The following is a 19,711-nucleotide window of genomic DNA, read 5'->3' as shown; positions in this document are numbered from 1 at the left end:
TCCCCGGACAGAAGCTGAGGAGAGGGGGGCGGACTCTGTGTGTGTAGATAGGGAGGACCTGATGTGCAGCCAGCTGAGCAGCTTGTTTCACTGTGTCATCTGTGCTGTGATAACAGGTGGCGTCCAGCAGGTGTCCTCAGTTTCCACATGTTGATATCACCAGTGTGTTTGACAAAAGGGTGTGAGCGTGCCCACAGGCAGGCCAGGAGAACCTGCAGTATTTCAAACAACACTTACATACTCATTGCTCACAGTACAAACAACTACGGCCTTAACTGTGTGTAAAGTACACAGGCAGTGTTTCCACTGGGATGCTGATTCAACTTGATGACTTTCAGGCACCTCTGTGGTTTTGGTGCCCTACTGGGGTTGTTGTTCATCAGCCCAGAAAGAAGGCAAACAAAACCAGTTGGAAATAAAACTGTGACAGGAGCAGGGGAATCAACCTCTGGTGATTTCTGGTGACCCACTTTTTAAATGGTGAACTCCACTTGGGACAGTCCCCTCTCAAGTCTTGTTAAGAGACACGTTTATCTACTGGATGAATAAGCCATGAATTATGCTGCTGAATGGTTGCGCTAACATTAACATTTTTGCCTTGTGACCCTCTTAAATACTGTCATGTGTATGCCTGGGACCTGTAATGGCAGGTTATGGTGTGGGCTGTGAGGAGTCATTTTTCCCTCTCAGATTATCCCGTTTGATTTTTGGAAGCTTGAGATGGTCAAAGACAAAAGACGATTGGTCAACCAGTTAATCGACATCTACAGTATTGCAATTATTAGTTGTAGTCATTTTTCAAGTGAAAAATCCAAACATTCTTTTGTTTAAGGCTTCTCAAATGTTGGGCTCTAGATAATTGTGATTTTTTTGTTTTGTTTTGTTATTTTTGTCAAATAATTGACAGAATAATCGATGTTAGTTAATTGTAGCCCTGCATGAAAGTATCCAGAATCTGACAACCCAGAAAAAACAAACAAAAAAAAGTTGAAAACACAATTTTGATATATATATCTTAAAAAAAAAAAAAAAAAAAACTTTCGTTGGGTTCCAGACAGGAGAATAAGCACAATCCTACACTGTCAGTTTTTTCTAGAAAAATATGATTTTTAAACTCTAGCCCGGACATCTAGTGTCCATCGCTACAAATCGTAAGTGGAAAACACAAATCATCATTTCATCCTTAAGTTAAATCCCTTTATATTCAACCCAGACTCAACTCAAATGATAAAGGTTAATAGTCAAACACAAGATTTTACACACAAATTTCCAATTAATTAAAAAAACAACAAATTCCAATTGCCTGATTTATCTCACCTCTTCCTTTCCTGACAGGATTGGAAAGGGCTTTTGCCCTTCCTGCTACACACAAACTGCTCCACAGTCCCTCAGAAACCTGCTTCATTTGAAGGTCCAGTATGTAGGAATTTAGGAGATATATTGGTCGAAATTGTATATCATATTCATAACTATGTTTTCATCAGTGTATAATCACAAGCAAATAAGAATCATGTTTTCATCACCTCAAATTGGGCCATTTTTTTATCTCCGTACAAAGTGGGTCCTCCAGATAGGGTCATTGACAACCACTTCCGTCACCAAAGGTCTTTCACATGCTTGGCAAGTGGACGAAGTTCCAGTTCTACAGCCTCGCCTCACTAGATTTCACTAAACCCCACACACAGGACCTTTAACTGTAACCTTGTCTAGAGATAATGCAATCAGCACCATGACAGTGACATTCCTGTGCCTGTGCTTTTACAGCTGTTTGATTTACAAGGTGTAGTTTCCTGAATTACTTTGAATCACTACACAACAGACAAGGACCCATGTGTTGTTAGAGGAAAGATATTCAGTGTACACAGAGGGGGAGGAAGAGGAGGCTGGGTGGGGCCCAACAGCTCATTTGTTATCAGGGGCCCCCCCAAGTCATGCTGAAACCACTGAACTATGTAAATGTGTCTCATGCAGTGCAATGTATTTACAATATAATTTATAAAAGTCTAAATCATACTGCTTTATAAATTGTCTATAAAGCTTTAAAAACAGTATTTCAACTTCTATAATGTATCAAATCTCCCTCTTTGCGGTCGAACAGTTCAAGTCCATCAGATCAAACATTTACTTTGAATAATAAATAAATAAAAATGCTCTACAATAGTTTGTGGAAGCTGCTCTTTATTTGTAAAAGAAAGAAAAGACTTCAGTCATTGTCTGCTACACGTTCTAATTACATAAAGAAAATATCTGCGGAGACAAACGCAGAGAATATCCTGAATCAAACTTAGGTAGAGTCAAATTTGATTGAATTGCTTTCATATTTCATACATCTTTCACTTTTGAGTTCAAAGAACAGTCAGGTATTTTTTTATATACAAAGAGCACCGATCAACAGCGCTCCTCCACTCCGCCCTGGTCCTCTGGATCTTTTATACAACTAATTTACATCAAATCTGCGACCCTTTTCCCGTTAGCGTAGCGACAGCTAACCCACAAGCGGACACACTCCGTCCTCTCAACCCCAACCCGCTCACCCACTCCCAACTCTCGCTGAGGAACTGTAGTGTGGAAAGATGTGTGCAACATGAAGACAACTCTTTCACATTCAGAGTAAAGGCAGCCTTGAATACGGTCAGTGAGTCAATGGCATGCCAAGCTTAAAGCAAATGGAGCCCACCACCCAGTGCGACGCTTCAGATTCGTGGATGAAGTGTTTTTCAACTAGACAGGAAACTGATCCATTGCAAAAAACCCTAGGCACAGAATCGACTATATACTGGTAACTGACTCATACTCTAACCCCTGCACTTTAAGTACAATGGAGATTGTGAAATCTTTCATCTAGTAAAAAAGTTTCTTAACACAAAACTCGTAGAATATTTAGTGCTCTATCATTCCGCTTAATAGGTGTAATTTATATAATAGCTATTTTTAACTCTACCTCTCGATGATAGTCTGAGATCCTTGTTTAATGCTGAAGCACTCCCACAGGTGTTCAATGTACTGTAGATTTTACATTATTTTTTCCCCAATCTTAAACCAATAATCATAAATAAATACAAACAACACACAAGGAATGTCTACTGTAAACACGGTAAAAAAGACAAAAACTAAACAGGTGTAAACGCCATTAGCATCACTACTTAGTGACAGTTAAATAACTGTAGGGAGTGGATGACTGATGATCGGATCAAGAAAGGGAAGGATCGCTCTCCTGTTTTCCTTCCGCCCCCTCCCCCGCTCAACATCAAGCCTTTACATCCAACCACAGTATTTCCAAATACATAACATCAAAGTTTCTCAGCACCCATATCTATCTTTACAGATTACACTGTAAAATGGATCAGGAATCCTCTGTAAGGGGGGGTTTAGACAGCAGCATCACTCGAAGTCTCGGACAAGTTACAGAATAATGGGTGTGAGCTATCGCCAAATGTCATTTGGACATGGTTACCATGGTTTCTGACAGTTGTTGCACCATTGTGTTCTTGACATGTCTGTATTTGGGAGGTGTGTGAATGTTTCTCTGAAGAGTTAGACGGCAACGAGGACAAAGCTTTGCTGCTAAGTTCTTCATCTTCCGAGAGACACTTTTCTTCAAATTACATGAACTGCATCTGCAAAGAGAGGCAACGGACCATGTTAGTGACAGGCTAAAATGTGAAGAGAAATTATTAAGAAGTCAAATGACTGTTCGCTGAACCCTTCCCAAGAGCAGCACTGTCCAATTTTGAAGCTTGAATTTGTGTTTAAGTTTTGTTCATTAACAGGTCCTGTTCTTTTTATCATCTCACAGGGTCCATAACCATCTTTACCAATAAATTTCCATGACTTTGAGGCAAAGTTTCATGACCACACATTCTCTAAAACATCTCTCTTAAAATAAGGAGCCAGTCATGACCAGAAAAAGCTGGCTTGTGTCTCATAGGAATAGTGAGAACTGGCCACCTTTGGTGGCCACAGTACATAAGAAGCTCTAGCAAAAGTTCAGTCAGGAAGACAATACTTTTCATGCTCAGGCTGTAGTTTTTTTTCTCAACCCGACATTCACTCCTTGCACATATGCTCACTCACTATCTCTTGGTGTCATTGTCTGGGTGGGTTAATTGAGTCATCAGCTGATTCACAATCAACCAATAGAACAGCGACAAACCTTCTCTGTCAGCCTATCATCGTACTGCTCCTCATTTTAAATACGCTTCTTTCTCTGCCATAGGTCTTTCTTGCTGCTGTCCACCTCCCCATCACCACCCAGTCTTTACAGATTCATCAGCCTCATATGCCTCATCAGCCATCAGCCTCAGAGTCATCAGCCACCTCCACCAGTGTCTGGACTGCCGCTCGGATGTCCCTCGATCACAAAATATCTCCCTCTGGTGTCTAAGCGCCAAAGACTTCTGTTAAATCTTAATCAGCACAAATCATCTGTTAATCTGTACACTCATATTCTGTATTAAATATTATCTTTACTTTATTCTTCTGTCTCTCTTGATTAAACTGCTATTGGGACTTTCTGGACACAGCACCCGTTATGATCCCTTGTCCGATGGTGGACGGGAAGGAAGCGCTGCAGCTGGCAGAGTAAAAAAGCCGGTGCTGGGAGTTGACGCAGTGCTTGACGTTAGCTCTTTTAGCATGGCTAGCTGGCGCTGCCTCTTCCATGTTAATAATGTTGAACGTTTTACTTCACAGTCACCTTTTGCACATCCAGCTTCCTGGTCTTTCTCAAGCTATGCCTTATACTCATCTAACTAACTCTGGAGTATGTTGACCTTATTGCCTGGGAACTCTTTGCTTCAATCTTTTAGCGTGATAACATATAGCCATCAAGTGCATATTTAAAACCTCCCCTCCTTGCTTTAACACAATATCTGAAAACATTAAATATCCACCCCAAGAAAATACATCAGTGTTAGTTTTCGTTTCAGCCACTAAAATCCACAGTTGGTGGTTAAAAATGAGAAGCTTACTTTTGTCTACATCTGTGGACCACTATTTTGAAAAATAACCATAAACTTGCTGTTATTATCACTGTAAACAGCACATGTCGCATGTGACAACAGAAAGCTTGACAGTAACTTATAAGGACAGAGTTTAGCGAACAGTCAATTAATTAAACTCAACAATGGCTACAAGGTTCAGATAAAAAACAGGTTTGAGCAATATGTGATGACAGAGGAACAACAAAGGGTCAGAATGAGTCTGGCTGTGTCAAAGACGCAGCAAATCTGTCAGAACAAGCAAGAAATCCAAGCAACAAAGGTCAAGATAAAACAATAAATGAGAAAAATAGATGTAACATCTAATCACATGGAGGAGACATCAAGTGTGTTAAGATAAAAAAGAAACATAAAGGATGTTGGCACTGGGCATGCAACACGTGCAGGTGCACCCGCAAGCAAAGAGCATGCTGTACCTAAAGAGATGCTCTACAAGAAATCCTTGAGAGAGAGGTGTGCAAACGGGTCCTGTCCAGGGGCTCGGAGAGGACTCTGGCTGGAAGGACTAGAGGCTGCGGAGGGCTATTTCAGGAAGAAATACAGGAAGTAGGAGGACCAGAGGAGAAGTCAGAGAGTCAGTACAGAGACTGAAGGAGGGATGAGATTAGTTTGGAGAAGCTGTGATGTATGAAAGAAGGGTTAATAAAAAGGAGTTGTCGGGGGGGGGGGGGGGGGATAAAACGGGGAGTCAAGACAAGGGAGATGATTCACAGTTTTGTCCCTTTCAGCTCAAGAGAGTGAAGGGTCCATTGTTAAAACTGTCATCATCTTCGGCAGTATTCACACTGACAACAAAGCCTACACAGTGACTAATTATGGCACACGTCACGGCACAATGGATACACCTATTTACTCAACCTGATAACTGCGCAAATAGATACTGACTTCATTGTGCATCAGCTGGGTGGCGTGGTCAGACTGCTGTGCACCCACCTGAGCACTAGACACAGAGCCGAAGGGGTTGGGTGGCCTCATCACAGGCTGGGAGTACATCATGGTGGGTGGATTCATCATCCCCATAGAGCCCATTTGTGGAGGCTGCAGCATGTTGCACAAGGATGAGAAGAAGTCATTTCAGTGATGGTGCATTTTAGTCTTTTGTTTTATAAATTTAAAGCCACATATATGTGTGAATGTTAAATGTGTAATTAGGGCTGCTCATGAAAATCATTAATTATCAGCTATGAAGATGATCATTTTTCAGATTTATTGATCATAATTTGGTCTGTAAAATATAAAAAGGGACTTTCAGACTATCAGAGTCCAAGATTACATCATTACATTTTGCCCCTAAACTCAAATCTATGCATCTTAATTTCAAACAATTATTTCAGCTTTATTTGTGAATTCATGGTTGATTTTTACAACCACTAGAGGCAGCAAACACAAACACTTTCAAACTCCCATTCAACATATTTTAAAGGTCCAGTGTGCAGGATTTAGTGGCATCTAGCAGTGAGGCTGTAACACTGCAACAAAGTAAAATTTCTCCCGCATGCAAAGCAAGTCGGAGAACTACGGTGGCCAACGCAAAAACTCAAATGGCCCTATCTGGAGCTAGTGTTTGGTTTCTCGGTTGTAGGCTACTGTAAAACAACATGGCTTACTCCATGGAAGAGGATCTGCTCTGTATGTACATATAAACAGCTCACTCTAACGTTACAAAAAAAACAACAACAATTTTTTGTTCTAGGTGATTATACACGAATGAAAACATTTTTATGAACATTATATTTAATTTCTGCCAATATAACCCCATAAATCCTACACACTGGACCTTAAAGAGAAGTCTTTTTAATCCCCAGAGAGAAAATTCAGGTGTTGTAGCACCGCAAAGTATAAGAAGGTACAGATAAATATGAGCAGCATAGGTGACTATTAATACATTACACTCTAAGTTAATATAAAGACTAATCACATATTGATCTAACCTTCCACTGGTTTAAGGACAAGTTTATTTTCACTTCTAAATATAAGATAAATAAATAAATAATGAAGACAATGTTATGTCTGCTATTTGAATGAAATATACTAGTGGGAATCCTTCACCCTTCATTTTATTTATAAAACCTACAGAAGTATTTCACTGCTGTGAAGATGGTCTTTTCATAAAGCTGGGCCGCAAATACCTTTGAAATTGTTGCTACATGACCAGAGAAAGCAGAGGAAATGGGCTTTGGTATTGGCTTTTGCACCAGAGGAACAATATTACGACTGGCTGGTAGCAAACAATCTCAAATTACAGTTAAACTGTTAGTTAAAATGTTTTTCTACAAGGCAACAAAAAGGCAACGCAGGAACAGAATCTTGTTTCATACTTAATCAGCACGACTTAGCTTTACTGTGTGATCTCAGTATTTTGAGCCTCCGTTTTTACAATACAGGAAACAGTAAGCCACACACTTCCTGTTCACAAATTCTTGTATTACAGCGAAACAATGTACTGAAATATGTTTCTGAAGACATTTTAGGTGAGGAATAGGCAATACAGTAACGCAAACTGCAACAACAGGAAAATCTGAGAGATGGAGCTGGTAAAATGGAGCGAAGCAGTTCATTTACACATACTACCCTCATTGTTATGATACAGAGCTGGTTGAAAATCTGTGTATTCAAGTGTATTCAATTAATTTTCTAGGAGTAAGTAAAACACAAAACATAATTTTCCCGAAAAGAACAACATTCAAAAAGGTCATATCTTTTACATTTTTTGACTTCAAACTAGGGCTGCTCGATTAATCGAATTTTAATCTAGATTATGATTTGGGCTTTCAATGATTAGGAAAACATAATAATCAACATAAAACGATTATGCGCTTCTTGTCAGTTTATTCTCGTTGTCTTGTGTTGCAAATCAAATGCACCCGGAAGCCGTGCATGCACAATACCTCCCCCTCCCCTCCTCTCATCTTTTCACTCCACGAGCCAGTCAAGTAGGTGAACTACAAGTAATGCCAGGAGCAGGTGATTGCGGAAGATTTCAAAAACAGCGTGCGAAAAATGGCAGAGGGAGAGCGAGAGAGGTTGGTCTGTGTGTATGTGTGTGCGTGCGCACGTGTCTGTGTGTGTGCGCATCGGGGCCGAACTCCGGCGTGCACAATACAGAGAGCAGAGGAGAATTTTAAACGTGCAAGTAGAGACAGAAATGACATGTCATCGTATAAACAATATAAGTCATCATGTGCGCCGCATAAACGTTTGCATAATCGAGATTTCAATTTTGACCAAAATAATCGTGATTATTATTTTTTCCATAATCGAGCAGCCCTACTTCAAACCAGATAAAGACTACAGACAGAGGCTACACAGATGTGTTCTGACATGCTACTGCATACTCTACTGTACATTTGCCATAATACTGACCATGCCGTATCCCATCATGCCTGTGGGTGTGGTGGCGGGGAAGGCCATGACTGACGATGGCTGAAGAGACACAAACAGGCCAGTGAGATTTTATGACACAAATGACCTCAAAAACAACACAGCATAACATTACAACATCTGCAGTTATCTGGCAGTGAGATAAGACAGAAGTACAGCAGGAGCAGAACTCAAGAGCACTAGGGTTAAAAAATCAGTGTATCACCATGGAAACGGGGTTCCAGGTCGTGGTTGGCGCTGCTTTGGGCTGCCAGTTGGTGCCGCCGGTCATCCTTTTCTCCCCCGGCTGGCTCCAGTGGATGTCACTGCAGATTAAGACAGTTGATGTTAGCACCAGCTTGTAACTGCCCTGAAAGCACAAAGCTGCTGATGTGTCTGTGTGTGTGTGTGTGTGTGTGTGTGTGTAAAGCCACAGAGTGCTGAACCATCACTTACTTTTTCATCGTGCCATTCCCGATGCCGAGGTCTAAAAGAAAAAAAAAAAAGACAATATAAGGGTCAGGTGTTGGATGATTATCTGCAAATATATTGTGGGTTTTGTGCCTTGGTGAACATATGTTTTCACAAGTGCAGCTGAAAGGTATGGTGTCAGACTCACTGCCGACAAGGTTAGCCAGGGAGGAGTCAAGGTCATCTGACACCAGCTTCTCTGGCAGCTGACCGGACGCCTGGTTGGAGCCGGCAAGAGTCGGTTTCAGGATGCCCCCAGAAATATCTGCAACACACACAGAGATGATAATCCTGTGTGTACTCACGAGGTTACAATTATTAATTGAAAAGTATTTATAGTGACAATAATGGAAACAAGTCCAGGACTTCATTGTTCTAACCCTGAAAAAAAATCTGTGTTGTATTGTATGAATATATTAAAATATAGTCAACAAACAAGACCATTTCAAAAAAATCTATATTATTATTTTTGTGCATTTCATGCTTTTATTAGAGCTGTCACTGAAGAGATGACAGGAAATGAGGAGAGGAGAGATGGTGAGTGAGCCTCAACACGCAACTGTTGTGAATATCAGAGCTCAGTCTTCTGCTACGATAAGAGCCATTAACTTGAAAACACTAATGCTGCACAGATAAACATCCATCTTAAGATGTTAATTGGCTGCATAGTCCTTCTTTAAGTTTTTTTTTTTTTTTAAATTAAAAACGCAAAATAATTTTGTTAGTGGGGGAAAATTTAAGCTTGATGCAGTTCCCTTGTTTCAGGATTTTTCTTGTAAGGGAGACTAGAATAAATGCATTCAAACTCAGAGGGAACAAGAAACTAAAATGTACAAATCTCTTAAATAAAAAAAACTAAGAGTGTTCAGAGAGCTTTTTCGCAAGCGCTGAGGGTTTACTTTCTTTTTAAGCACATGCTGCCATGAGCTGTTGAAATGTAGTCTAAAAGGTGGGTTTTTTAGCCTTCTACCAGCAATATTTTTGGAACATTAATGATTCAACAATACCCTAAATTACATGTCATGACATTTTTTGCAATGCAACAATGGTTTGAGATTGGTCAGCCTTACGTAGCGACATTATGCACTTTTGGGCTGCTTGCAGATAGTGTGATAAAAATAGTGCAGAAGACAACAATCTGTTCTTGTACTGGCAACTTGTGAGACAGGGCCGCGTGTTGCAGCTGTATCTGACGTCAGGACCAGACACAGCTCTCTGAAATGTGTCGACTGTCATGATTTCCATTACATTTCTATAGCTAGTGGTGACCCATTCTGGTTTTCTTTAAGAAACGTTCAGAAAGATTCTTTATCTTTTATTTAAAGGTCCAGTGTGTAGCATTGAGGTGCGTCAATTGCCGTGTTTTCATTAGTTTATAATAAACTGAAAATAAGATTTGATGTGTTACATTGGGATTAGGTCCTCTCCCACTGTGTCCGTCATGCTGTTCTACAGTAGTCCAGAATGCACAACTCAAACACTGACTTTAGATCGGGCAATTTGCATTTTCGGGTCGGCCGCTGTAGTTCTAGCTTGGCAAACAGGAGAGGTTTAAGTGCTGCATCCAGACGGCTGGATGCCACTAAATCCTAACTATGCTTTTGAAACTTTTGTCTGACTTGTTTTCTGTACTAATGCATTGTTCAGCTGAGAGAAAAGATATCACATGCTCATTTATATCTAAACACAAAATCCTCACCATCAGAATTGAGGCTGTTGCTGCCTGCGGCTTTGGCTCCAAAAACTGACTCAAAGTCCACTTGGAGTCCCCCTGCTGACTGCTGTGGAGGGCCCTGTGGCGTTGAGTATCCTTTATAGGGGAGATAACAGAGAAGACAGCTGAAGTCACAGAGTAACATGAAGTCAAACACTAAGTTGGACTGTCTGCTCTGGCCTGTGTAAGTTCTGTCGATAAATAAATCACTAGTTACTTTCACAGAGAGCTAAGTACAAGCACTTTCTCTACAGAATAGAAAACCAGCATTGATCTACTGCTGAATGAGCCGCAGAGAGCCTTCAGTACCTCTGAATAGACCTGCTACAGTAGAGGGCTCAGTGGGGTAGGGAGCCTGGTGTGGGAGGTGCTGGGCAATGGACACTGGACCACAGAAGGAGTCTGACACGCCACAGGAAGCAGGAAGAGGAAGACAAAGAAGAGAGAGAAAGAGGAAGAAAGAGAGCAAAAGGAAAAGGCATTTCAAGGCCAGGCCAGAGAGACAGGTGGGAAATGACAGCAATACAGACAGGAAGAAGACAGCCAACATGTCTAACAATTCTGTAGGTGTTAAGCTCTGGATGTTTTAAATAAAGTTTAAGAGCTGTTGGAGGATTAAATAGTGTAGAATAATTGTAGCAACCAAAAGGGAGGGATTAAAGGAAGATTTTTGACATTTTGGGAAATATGCTTTTTTTCTTTCTTGCTGAGTCAGATAAGAACATTGATCCCACTCTCATGTCTGCACGCAAAACATGAGGCTACAGCAAGCAGCCAGTTAGCTTAGCTTAGCATTAAGACTGGAAATGGGGGAAACAGCTACACTGGCTCTGTCTTAAGTTAATAAAAGCCGCTGAATGCTACTGCTTTATGCAGATATGGTTTACAATGAAGCTATCCACTCCACTCCATCTCCTATCCACACATTTTTTTCTCGTAGGAGCACACAGCACTCAGGACACATTAGGGGTGGGCAATATGGCCAAAATCCTCTGTCACTGTATATGCAATTCTATATAACGGTTCAGGCTGGGTTAAAATAATCAATTCATCCAACTCAAATCGAGCTTCATTTGAACGACCCAATATCAATTTATAAAATCCAAAATTGATCGTTTAATATGCGCTTTTTCCCACTGATGTTTGAAGCTTTAACCCCGTTAATCTCACCGGTAGTAAACAGGCTGAAGCAATACATTATTAAATGACTGTGGTATTGAGAAGTTACCGGCACTTTTACCTGTGACTGTTAGCTTACTGTTTTATGCTCTGGTGTAATTTATTATCCCGCTGCGCCACTTTTACGCACACCCAAACATTGAGTAAAGATGCCATGGTGGAGACAGCGAGGGGAAGATAACCTGGGCTGACGACAACTACGCTTGTTACTGTGAGTGCAATAAAACCTTTACAAGGAAAAAGCCAATACTTTATCAATACACCTGCAACATGTAAACATGTAGATAAGCCTTATGTCAATCAGCTCTGCCTGCAGTCTCTCATCTACCACTGCTAATATTATTATTATATTATGTTCTTTATTCTTTCAAAACTTCACTTCGTATTGTGATGTCAGGAATACGTTTTATTTTATTGACATTTTTACTTAGTTTCCACTGAGATATTAAGCTATATTGTGACTTTACTGTTTTAATATTACTGCTTTAGAAACAAAATTTAGATATAAAATATCCAGTTTTATTCCTGTTCTGAATTTATTCTTTTTAAAAAAATATATATTTCCTTGTAAAATGTACAGTATTAGTTTTCTCAGAATCTCTTTCACATACGAGCAAAAATTGGTATTGTAAGTGAAGTATCCCAAATCGAATCAGATTGAAATGGAAAGCAAATTGAATCAGGACCTTGTGAAGTGAAATGGAATTGATTCAGGAAATCAGTGGCAATACCCAGCCCTAATCATGGTTGTCTCGATACAGTGATTGTTCTGTAAATTCATTTAAGAAATGGTTTAAAACAGGGGTGTCAAACATACAGCCCATGGGCCAGAACTTGGCCGCCAGGGGGTTTGATATGGTCCACTGGATGACTTTGCACACCTTGGCTGAGGTGTCAGGTTTCAGGAGCCAGTTAAACGGCAAGTACCCTCCATCATATAAAATGCTGCATCAGAGGCTTTCCACCCTGAGCAGAACACAGCTCTCTGAAATAACAATGAATACTTATTGTGACAGTGTTTCCCCTTTATCCATTTAGCAGCACCTCATTGCACCACTGCATCTCCCCATAAGCAATTAACTTGCTATCTCTACTTTAAGCAGCAAGAGTCAGGGATGAGCAAGGACTATCAATTTAACACCCCCAAAGTAAGGGTGCTCTGATTGAGCTGTTACCAATCTTGGCAGATAATCATAAACAGTTTAAACTTTTCAGTGGTGCTGGACCGAATCACAATGTTCTTTTACAACTACTCCCAGGTTAAAAAAAAACCCCACTTCACAGACATAAAATAAAACAACGCTGAACAAATGCTGTCTCAATTGGCTAGTTTTTAGCCACCTAAAACAGGCCCACCCGAATAAATCAATATCAGGTTAAGAGTATGCTATATTTAAAACATTTTCATTGCTTTACCTCGCCATCAGACTTGCCGATTTGCATCAGGCAACTGAAGCCGTTACCTCAAACCTGCCAGACTCCAGTGACAAAAACTGCAATTTTCCTCAGCAGAACACAGGAGTGCCTCGATCACTTAGTGTGCGAAGTAAAGCAGTGGATGTATTCTTATATAGCGTACACTTAAAATGATTTCGACATTTTTTCGGTGTCTACATTATTAACTTGTTTTAAATACTAGCTGGTCCACAGCAGGATATTGCTTTGCATCTGTGTTGGCAGATTTGGTTTATCAATGATGTTAATGAAGCAACACCGTACACAAAATAAGTATAGCGGAAATGTCAAACATGTCGGGCCATCTTGTTTAACAATATGTTACAGTTACAGCTTCATAAAACAACAGAAACAAATAAGTTTCCTATTTTACGTATCGCTGCAACTCAAATCAATTGCCAGTTGTTTACTCGGATGTGACTGCTGTTGTTAGCGTGACGTCACTGTGACTTGGTCTATAGCTCCCTCGGTCCAAACAGTATTGCCAAATCTCTACTGATTGACAGATTTTTACAATTGCACAGTATATACCATCATACCAACCAACTCTAAGATATGTGTCTAGTAGCAGACAAACAGGCAAAAACGAAGAGTGTAATCAATCGTCTCATCTAACTCTAGGCAAGAGAGCAAACAAGTGTATTTCCCAAAATGTCAAATATTGGTTTATTATCAGTTTATGTCCACATTTCTACCATAAATATCAAAATAAGAGCCCTGGGGATATTGCATAGGATCCTATGTTTGCCAGGGCTCAGGAAACATAGGCTGAGATGGTGAGCCATCATAGTACCTGAGATGGAGTGTTCTATCCGCACTGTGCGTTTGTAATTGGTTGAAACGGATGAGTTTGTGTCAATAAAGGGATTGTAACGATCTGGAGAATCAAAAATAAGGTTGGTAAAAGAAGAACAGGTTTCAACTTATAAGCTCTACGGCACGTTTGTATTACAATGCAACACCAAACTGTTCATTGAAAGAGAGGATGAGAGGTAACTGTGAAGCAGAATGGGTGTATGGCCTCTATAGTGGGATATGGAGGGTTCTGGTTGATACTTGTGGTGTTTGCTAAAGAAAACAATATAATCTGAGCTTGGTATGAACTGCAAGGAGGGTCATTGTACAGAGAGACAAAAGAGGATAATTTAGAGATTGGCACAGACAGATATCAACATTCAGCACAGTCAACATGCAAGCTAGTCATGCTTATAAGTGACTACAGAGAGATGAACAAGAGCGACAAGACTTCTGAAGAGAAACAAAATGAGTCGTTACCACCAAACATTTCATGACCAGATGTCCTAGAGGAAAAGCTAACACCGTCTGAAGAAACGACAGGTAAGTGAGTGGCATCGACAACGAGTTTTGAGAGGAAAGGGTTAAGGTTTGGCATGGATTCATCTCCAGCTTCAGCAGAGGTGAAAGGATCTAGGCAGGCAGAGGAGAGAGAGACAGAGAAAAGACAAAGACAGAAAAGAGTGGAGAGGAAGAGGTGGGCGTCAGAGTCAGACAACAACAAGAGAAGGAAAGCATGCAGAACACTTCCAGAAAGTCCAGAAACACAGATGTTGGTTGGAGGTGTTGAAGAGGCAGCTCTTTACCTGCCCACGCTGTTGCCACTGGAAGCCCCGTTGAGCCTGGTTGCATGGACGGCTGGAAAGTTGACTGCAGGTCAAAAAGGTCGCTCTCCATCTTCACTGCACTGCAAAGAGAAAAAGAAAACAACGAATATCTTACAAGCATGTTTTACACACTCTGGAGATGAAGATCAAAAATACCATCTCAGTCTAAAAGACACTAAACTGAATTTACAGAGACACAAACATGTTTAAATGTGGAGTTTTTCTTGCATGTTTGTTTTAGTTTTACGCTTTTTATTGATACATTTTCTTTTACCGTTGTGTTTTGGATGCACGCCTCTTACAAAATACGTTCTCACGGTTTTTGTAGTCTTAAAATGGTGAACACAGGTCGAGTTGCAGGGCTTTGTGCTTTTCAAACAGAGTGACGTTTGTCAAGGTTGTGCAGGGATTCAACTACCCGCATAAGAGAGGAAATAATGAAAGATTAATTGATAATGAAAATAATCAATGGTTGCAGCCACTGTTTACACTCCGTGTGAACTACAGTTTGATTGATTCTAACGTTTAAAACGCAGATAGGACGCTGAAAAAACTACTGTTATTGGCGGAACTTGGCTGTTAGTGGCTGATGGCTGTGCAGCCTCCACCAGTCATGAGGGGCCGTACATCACCGACCGGATGGACTATTGCTTGCTTAAGCAGTTGTACAATATTGTGTATGGTTTTTTGTCCCCTCTGTTGGTCCCAGGAAACAGCAGCACCAGGCTGGCACTGACACTACTAAAATAACTGAAAAGGAAAGACTGCATTGTTTGTTAAATGTCAACAATGTCTTGTGGTGTTAATCTTTTTTTTATTTATTAGGGGAGCAAAGCACAAGTGTGTGGAGTCTTGCTGCTATTTTAATTTCAATGTTAGACATTTTAAAGATTTCTTGTGTTGATTTATTTTCTATTTATTAAGGGGCCAAAGCAGCCAAAGCAAACCAGCTATATTTTTTATTTAATGTTAATGTTCAAGTTTAAAGTTTGTTTATTTAACCCTGTTAACAATAAACAGGTCAGTTTCTCATACCAACTGTTGTGGATCATTCTAACTAACCCGATTAAGTAGGTGTTCTTGTTTGAGTAATATCGCTTGATCAAACCTTTTCTAACATGACTGACAACAAAATAAGTGAATATGTATAATATGCGCTTGGATCGGATCAGTATCGGCCAAAACTCAAGGCTGTAATATCGGTATCGGATCGGAAGTGAAAAAGCTGGATCGGGACATCCCTACTTTTTTTTTGCCGTGAATCACACTGATCTGACAATACAGTAACTTCCTCGCTGTGTTTATTGTTTACATCAGGCAAATCTTAAAGTTCTATACGGATAAGCTCTCTGGTTTGCCCTCTGGTGGAGTCCTCCAGTACATGGTTGCAATAGTATGAGATTTTCACAGCATGTTAACTGACTGGGAAAATGTTGTGGTTTTACAATTTCACGGTATTACAGAATATATATTATTATCAGTCAGAATGACCTTTAACGGATGAAAACAGACGGCTTATTGTTGGTTGAACTAACATTTTATTATGATAACTGAAACTTTAAACCATTTTATTAATGGAATTATGTGTACAAAGTCTCACCTTTAAAAATAACTAAAATAAAGGGGGGATTCTCTGTCTAGTTGCATTTTATTTTTCAATATCGGTATGATAACCGTCAACCTTTATATCCCGGCATATCTTTGAACCAGTATATTACTGCAACCCTACTCCAGTAACATGTGTAGTTCATAGAATAATGTAAATAATTCCTTTCACAACAAAGCCCACTGTCCATGCAAATGCATGGTTAAAAAGCAAGTATATCTCCGGTGTTACAATGACAAAAGAGGAGCTGATCAGTGGGTACAGCTCCAGAGAAAGCAGGTCATTCTGCTGTGTGAGTGTGTCCCAGTGTACTGGTCTTCATTTTAACATGGATTCACATCAAGTTTCTGCCTGGACCGCAACAGCTGGTCCAGCGCTACAGAGCCTTTAGTACCGGTAAAGAAGTCTGTGAGTGAATGGCGACACTTCCTATCAAAATAAAAGCGCTCTAGCGTTTCACACATGGTCGAGACATACACTTGGTTTTGACCTAGTGTTTTTTTTATGTGTTATGAATCATGGAGGAAGTGTTTTGAGTATTTTGAAAACAAATGACTCCATTCTAAAATATGTTGTTTAAAATTACAATAAATTTTCAAACAAATACCAATTAATAAATACTCAGAAATAATTTTAGACAGATAATTATTCAGACAGATATTGCAATTGCAATATGAGTCATGATTTGTGTGGGAATTGTAATTTTCGCATTTTATTTTTACCTAAAAAAATATAACACATGAAGTGACTTTTGCTGGGGTCTGTACAAAAAAAGCATGTACGCTTACATCTGGAATATGATTTGTAGGCCGAGGCATCTCTGTAGCAACACAGTGCTACATTTATCATGCTGTGTTGTGACAAAGTTTACCTTTATCAAAAAATTGCAACTCCTGCAATTTGGATATTGCAGCTGGCCATACTGCAGTTTTGTTAATATTTCCATTAATTGTGCAGCCCTGATTGAAATACATATTTCAAATACGAGTAACAGAAATACTGCCCATCTCTGATCACAGTTTGGCATAGAGGCTCCACACACAAAGTCAAGGTAATGTCACTGTGCAGCTACAAATCTCCAATAGGTCAAAAAAAAGAAGAAAAAAAAAAGAAGAAAAAATCACTCCTACCTGGTTACTTTGTGATTAATACATATTTTAGGTATATATTACTTTGATTTTGATGTTCAGTACAACAGTTATCTAGTTTCTAATCAAGTGAAAAGACTGTTCATTTCTGACAGTCAATTTTCTTCCACGTGTGTGTGTGTGTGTGTGTGTGTGTGTGTGTGTGTGATATCAGCTCTGTAATCAGCTATCAGCTTTTTCCTATTCCAAACTATCAGCCTTAAAAAATCCAGTCCAATCAGTTGAGCTTTAGTGAGAACATCATACAACTTCAAGGAACAGCTAGAACAAACCAATACAGAATTTATACATGATATTTTCAGACCATCAGTAAGATGAATTCTATAACCTTAACGCAGCAATAATCAAACATGGAAGAATGTTAAGGGAATAAAAAATTGCAACATGTGTATAAAAACTAAAGAGGACATATTATGTAGGTATAAGTTTTACCCATTAGAGCAGCTGGGTGTGGAGAAGAGGTCGATGGCTGGTGCTGTGCTGATAGTGCCCCCGGTGGTGGAGATCGGCGATGTATCAGTAGTAGCGAAGGAGGGCCTCTTGGAAAGCTCCTTGAGCCTCTGTTCCTGATTGAAAGGGATACTTTCATTCCAGCACACAGGCCATATCAGTGCATGCTGAAGTCAAACGTTTTATTTTTCAAACAGCAGAGCTACCTTCAGAGCTTTGAGTCGAGCCTGTTCCTCTTCGAGAGCTGCCTGCTTCTCCCGCTCATCCACTTTAGTGAAGGACATCCCTGTGCTCGCCAGTGACGAGACTGCGTTTGACAGAGTGCTGGCCCTGCAGCAACAACACAAATTCACTCAAGACTGATTGATTTATTAGGTCATTTACTGGTTTTGTTAGAATATTTCCATCATTTTTATCACTCGTGTGCACTAGTCTCAAACTTGTTTTACTGTTTGCATTCGTACTGTCTTATTATCAGCGTGTCAGTCATCTGTAAGGCACCATCAATAGGCTATACAAATTATATTAGACTGTTTGATTGACTAGATGCAGCACGACTCAATAAAACTTTATAGCTTTGAGCACTATAAATAGAAACACAGTCTCTGAGACTGTAAGAAAAGTTGAGAGGAATTCAGAAACAGTGATGAGAGGATTAATGTACCTGCTAGCTGCAGTGGAGTCTTTCACCTTCTTGCCCTCTAAAGAGGCCAAGTGCTGCTCCAGAGCTTCGAGAAGGCTACTGGGAGCCTGCCGTGACAGAAAACACACAGTCAGCAACTTCCTGAGACGTAGAGAAAGTACTCTACATGACCATCAAGACCATAAAGGACAGTGGTGGGCAACCAAGATAGAGTAGAAAACACTACACACCATTAAATGCACCAGACAGCCAATTTATGTCTTTGATTAGGATGTTAAATTCAACACTGGGCTATTAGTTACCCACCACTGATTGATGACTGCATTCCAGCCAAAAAGCTACTATCAATGAGAGTAACATCTGTGTGGGATGACGTACTGCACCACGGCGCTTTCAACAACCTAGGCGTTGTTGAATCGGCCGTGTCTAAGCACAACAGGGCAGCCACTTTACGATAGATGAGCACTACGCTGGTTCACACCTCGAGAACGTGAGCAAAGTGAACAGAATTTACCACAGCCAGTGTTTTTTCCTTCAACTGTTTTTTTTCACCACGATGTAGGAGACAGAGTCAGAGCAGAGGCATGCAAAAAGACAACACTGAAGCAAGTCACGGACATAGAAGAAGAGTGAAATGATAGTACTTACACAAACTGTGAACTAAAGTGGAAAGATAAGGGGGGAAAATACAGAATATAAAGGTGGTGACAGTCAGAGGGGGAATGCATTTTAGCTGCAGTTCTCCGGGGTTAAATGCTCCTGTAAAATTGGACCCCATAGCACAACACAACAGTATGTGCGGTTTATCCTCAAATAGGTAACATCTAACTGTCACTGTGCAGATTTACCAGGAGGATTGCAATTACAGTGATTACTTTAAGGCACTAAGTGTGAATGACACCTTTATTTACTGTAGAAACAAGGAGAAGAAGGAGGAAGAGGGCAAGAAGAAAAGGAGGAGAAGCAGAAGAAGAAGAAAAAGGACAAGAACAGGAGAAGACCACCTCCTCTGGCAAACATGCGCTCGAGAAGGAAATCATGCATGTGTCTTATTTAAGAACAT

The 19,711-nt window shown here is 40.2% G+C and overlaps 1 protein-coding gene across 11 annotated transcripts in view; it reads right to left on the bottom strand.

Annotated features, from left to right (window-relative positions):
- Positions 1-2,158: 2,158 nt before the first annotated feature.
- Positions 2,159-19,711, bottom strand: part of picalmb (phosphatidylinositol binding clathrin assembly protein b) — a 30,315-nt gene continuing 12,762 nt past the window's right edge. Inside the window, exons 9-23 of one of the 11 annotated variants that reach the window (XM_050064224.1) lie at positions 18,670-18,755; positions 18,212-18,335; positions 17,988-18,115; positions 14,781-14,881; positions 14,455-14,607; positions 13,973-14,056; positions 10,855-10,947; positions 10,531-10,641; positions 8,980-9,096; positions 8,817-8,847; positions 8,587-8,686; positions 8,364-8,423; positions 5,886-6,038; positions 5,417-5,522; positions 2,159-3,617 (exon numbers count right to left, since the gene is read on the bottom strand). In XM_050064224.1, coding sequence (XP_049920181.1) covers positions 5,430-5,522; positions 5,886-6,038; positions 8,364-8,423; positions 8,587-8,686; positions 8,817-8,847; positions 8,980-9,096; positions 10,531-10,641; positions 10,855-10,947; positions 13,973-14,056; positions 14,455-14,607; positions 14,781-14,881; positions 17,988-18,115; positions 18,212-18,335; positions 18,670-18,755 — 1,434 coding nt within the window. In that variant the 3' untranslated portion in view covers positions 2,159-3,617; positions 5,417-5,429. Of the gene's footprint in view, positions 3,618-5,416; positions 5,523-5,885; positions 6,039-8,363; positions 8,424-8,586; positions 8,687-8,812; positions 8,848-8,979; positions 9,097-10,530; positions 10,642-10,854; positions 10,948-13,972; positions 14,057-14,454; positions 14,608-14,780; positions 14,882-17,987; positions 18,122-18,211; positions 18,336-18,669; positions 18,756-19,711 lie in introns of those variants that run through there. The other 10 variants (XM_050064216.1, XM_050064233.1, XM_050064241.1 and 7 more) reach the window with 10 other exon arrangements.

The sequence above is a fragment of the Epinephelus moara genome, chromosome 2 (genome assembly GCF_006386435.1).
Source record: "Epinephelus moara isolate mb chromosome 2, YSFRI_EMoa_1.0, whole genome shotgun sequence".
NCBI lineage: Eukaryota > Metazoa > Chordata > Actinopteri > Perciformes > Serranidae > Epinephelus > Epinephelus moara.
The sequence above is the reverse complement of the archived record's forward strand: the minus strand, read 5'-3'. Positions and strand labels throughout refer to the sequence as shown.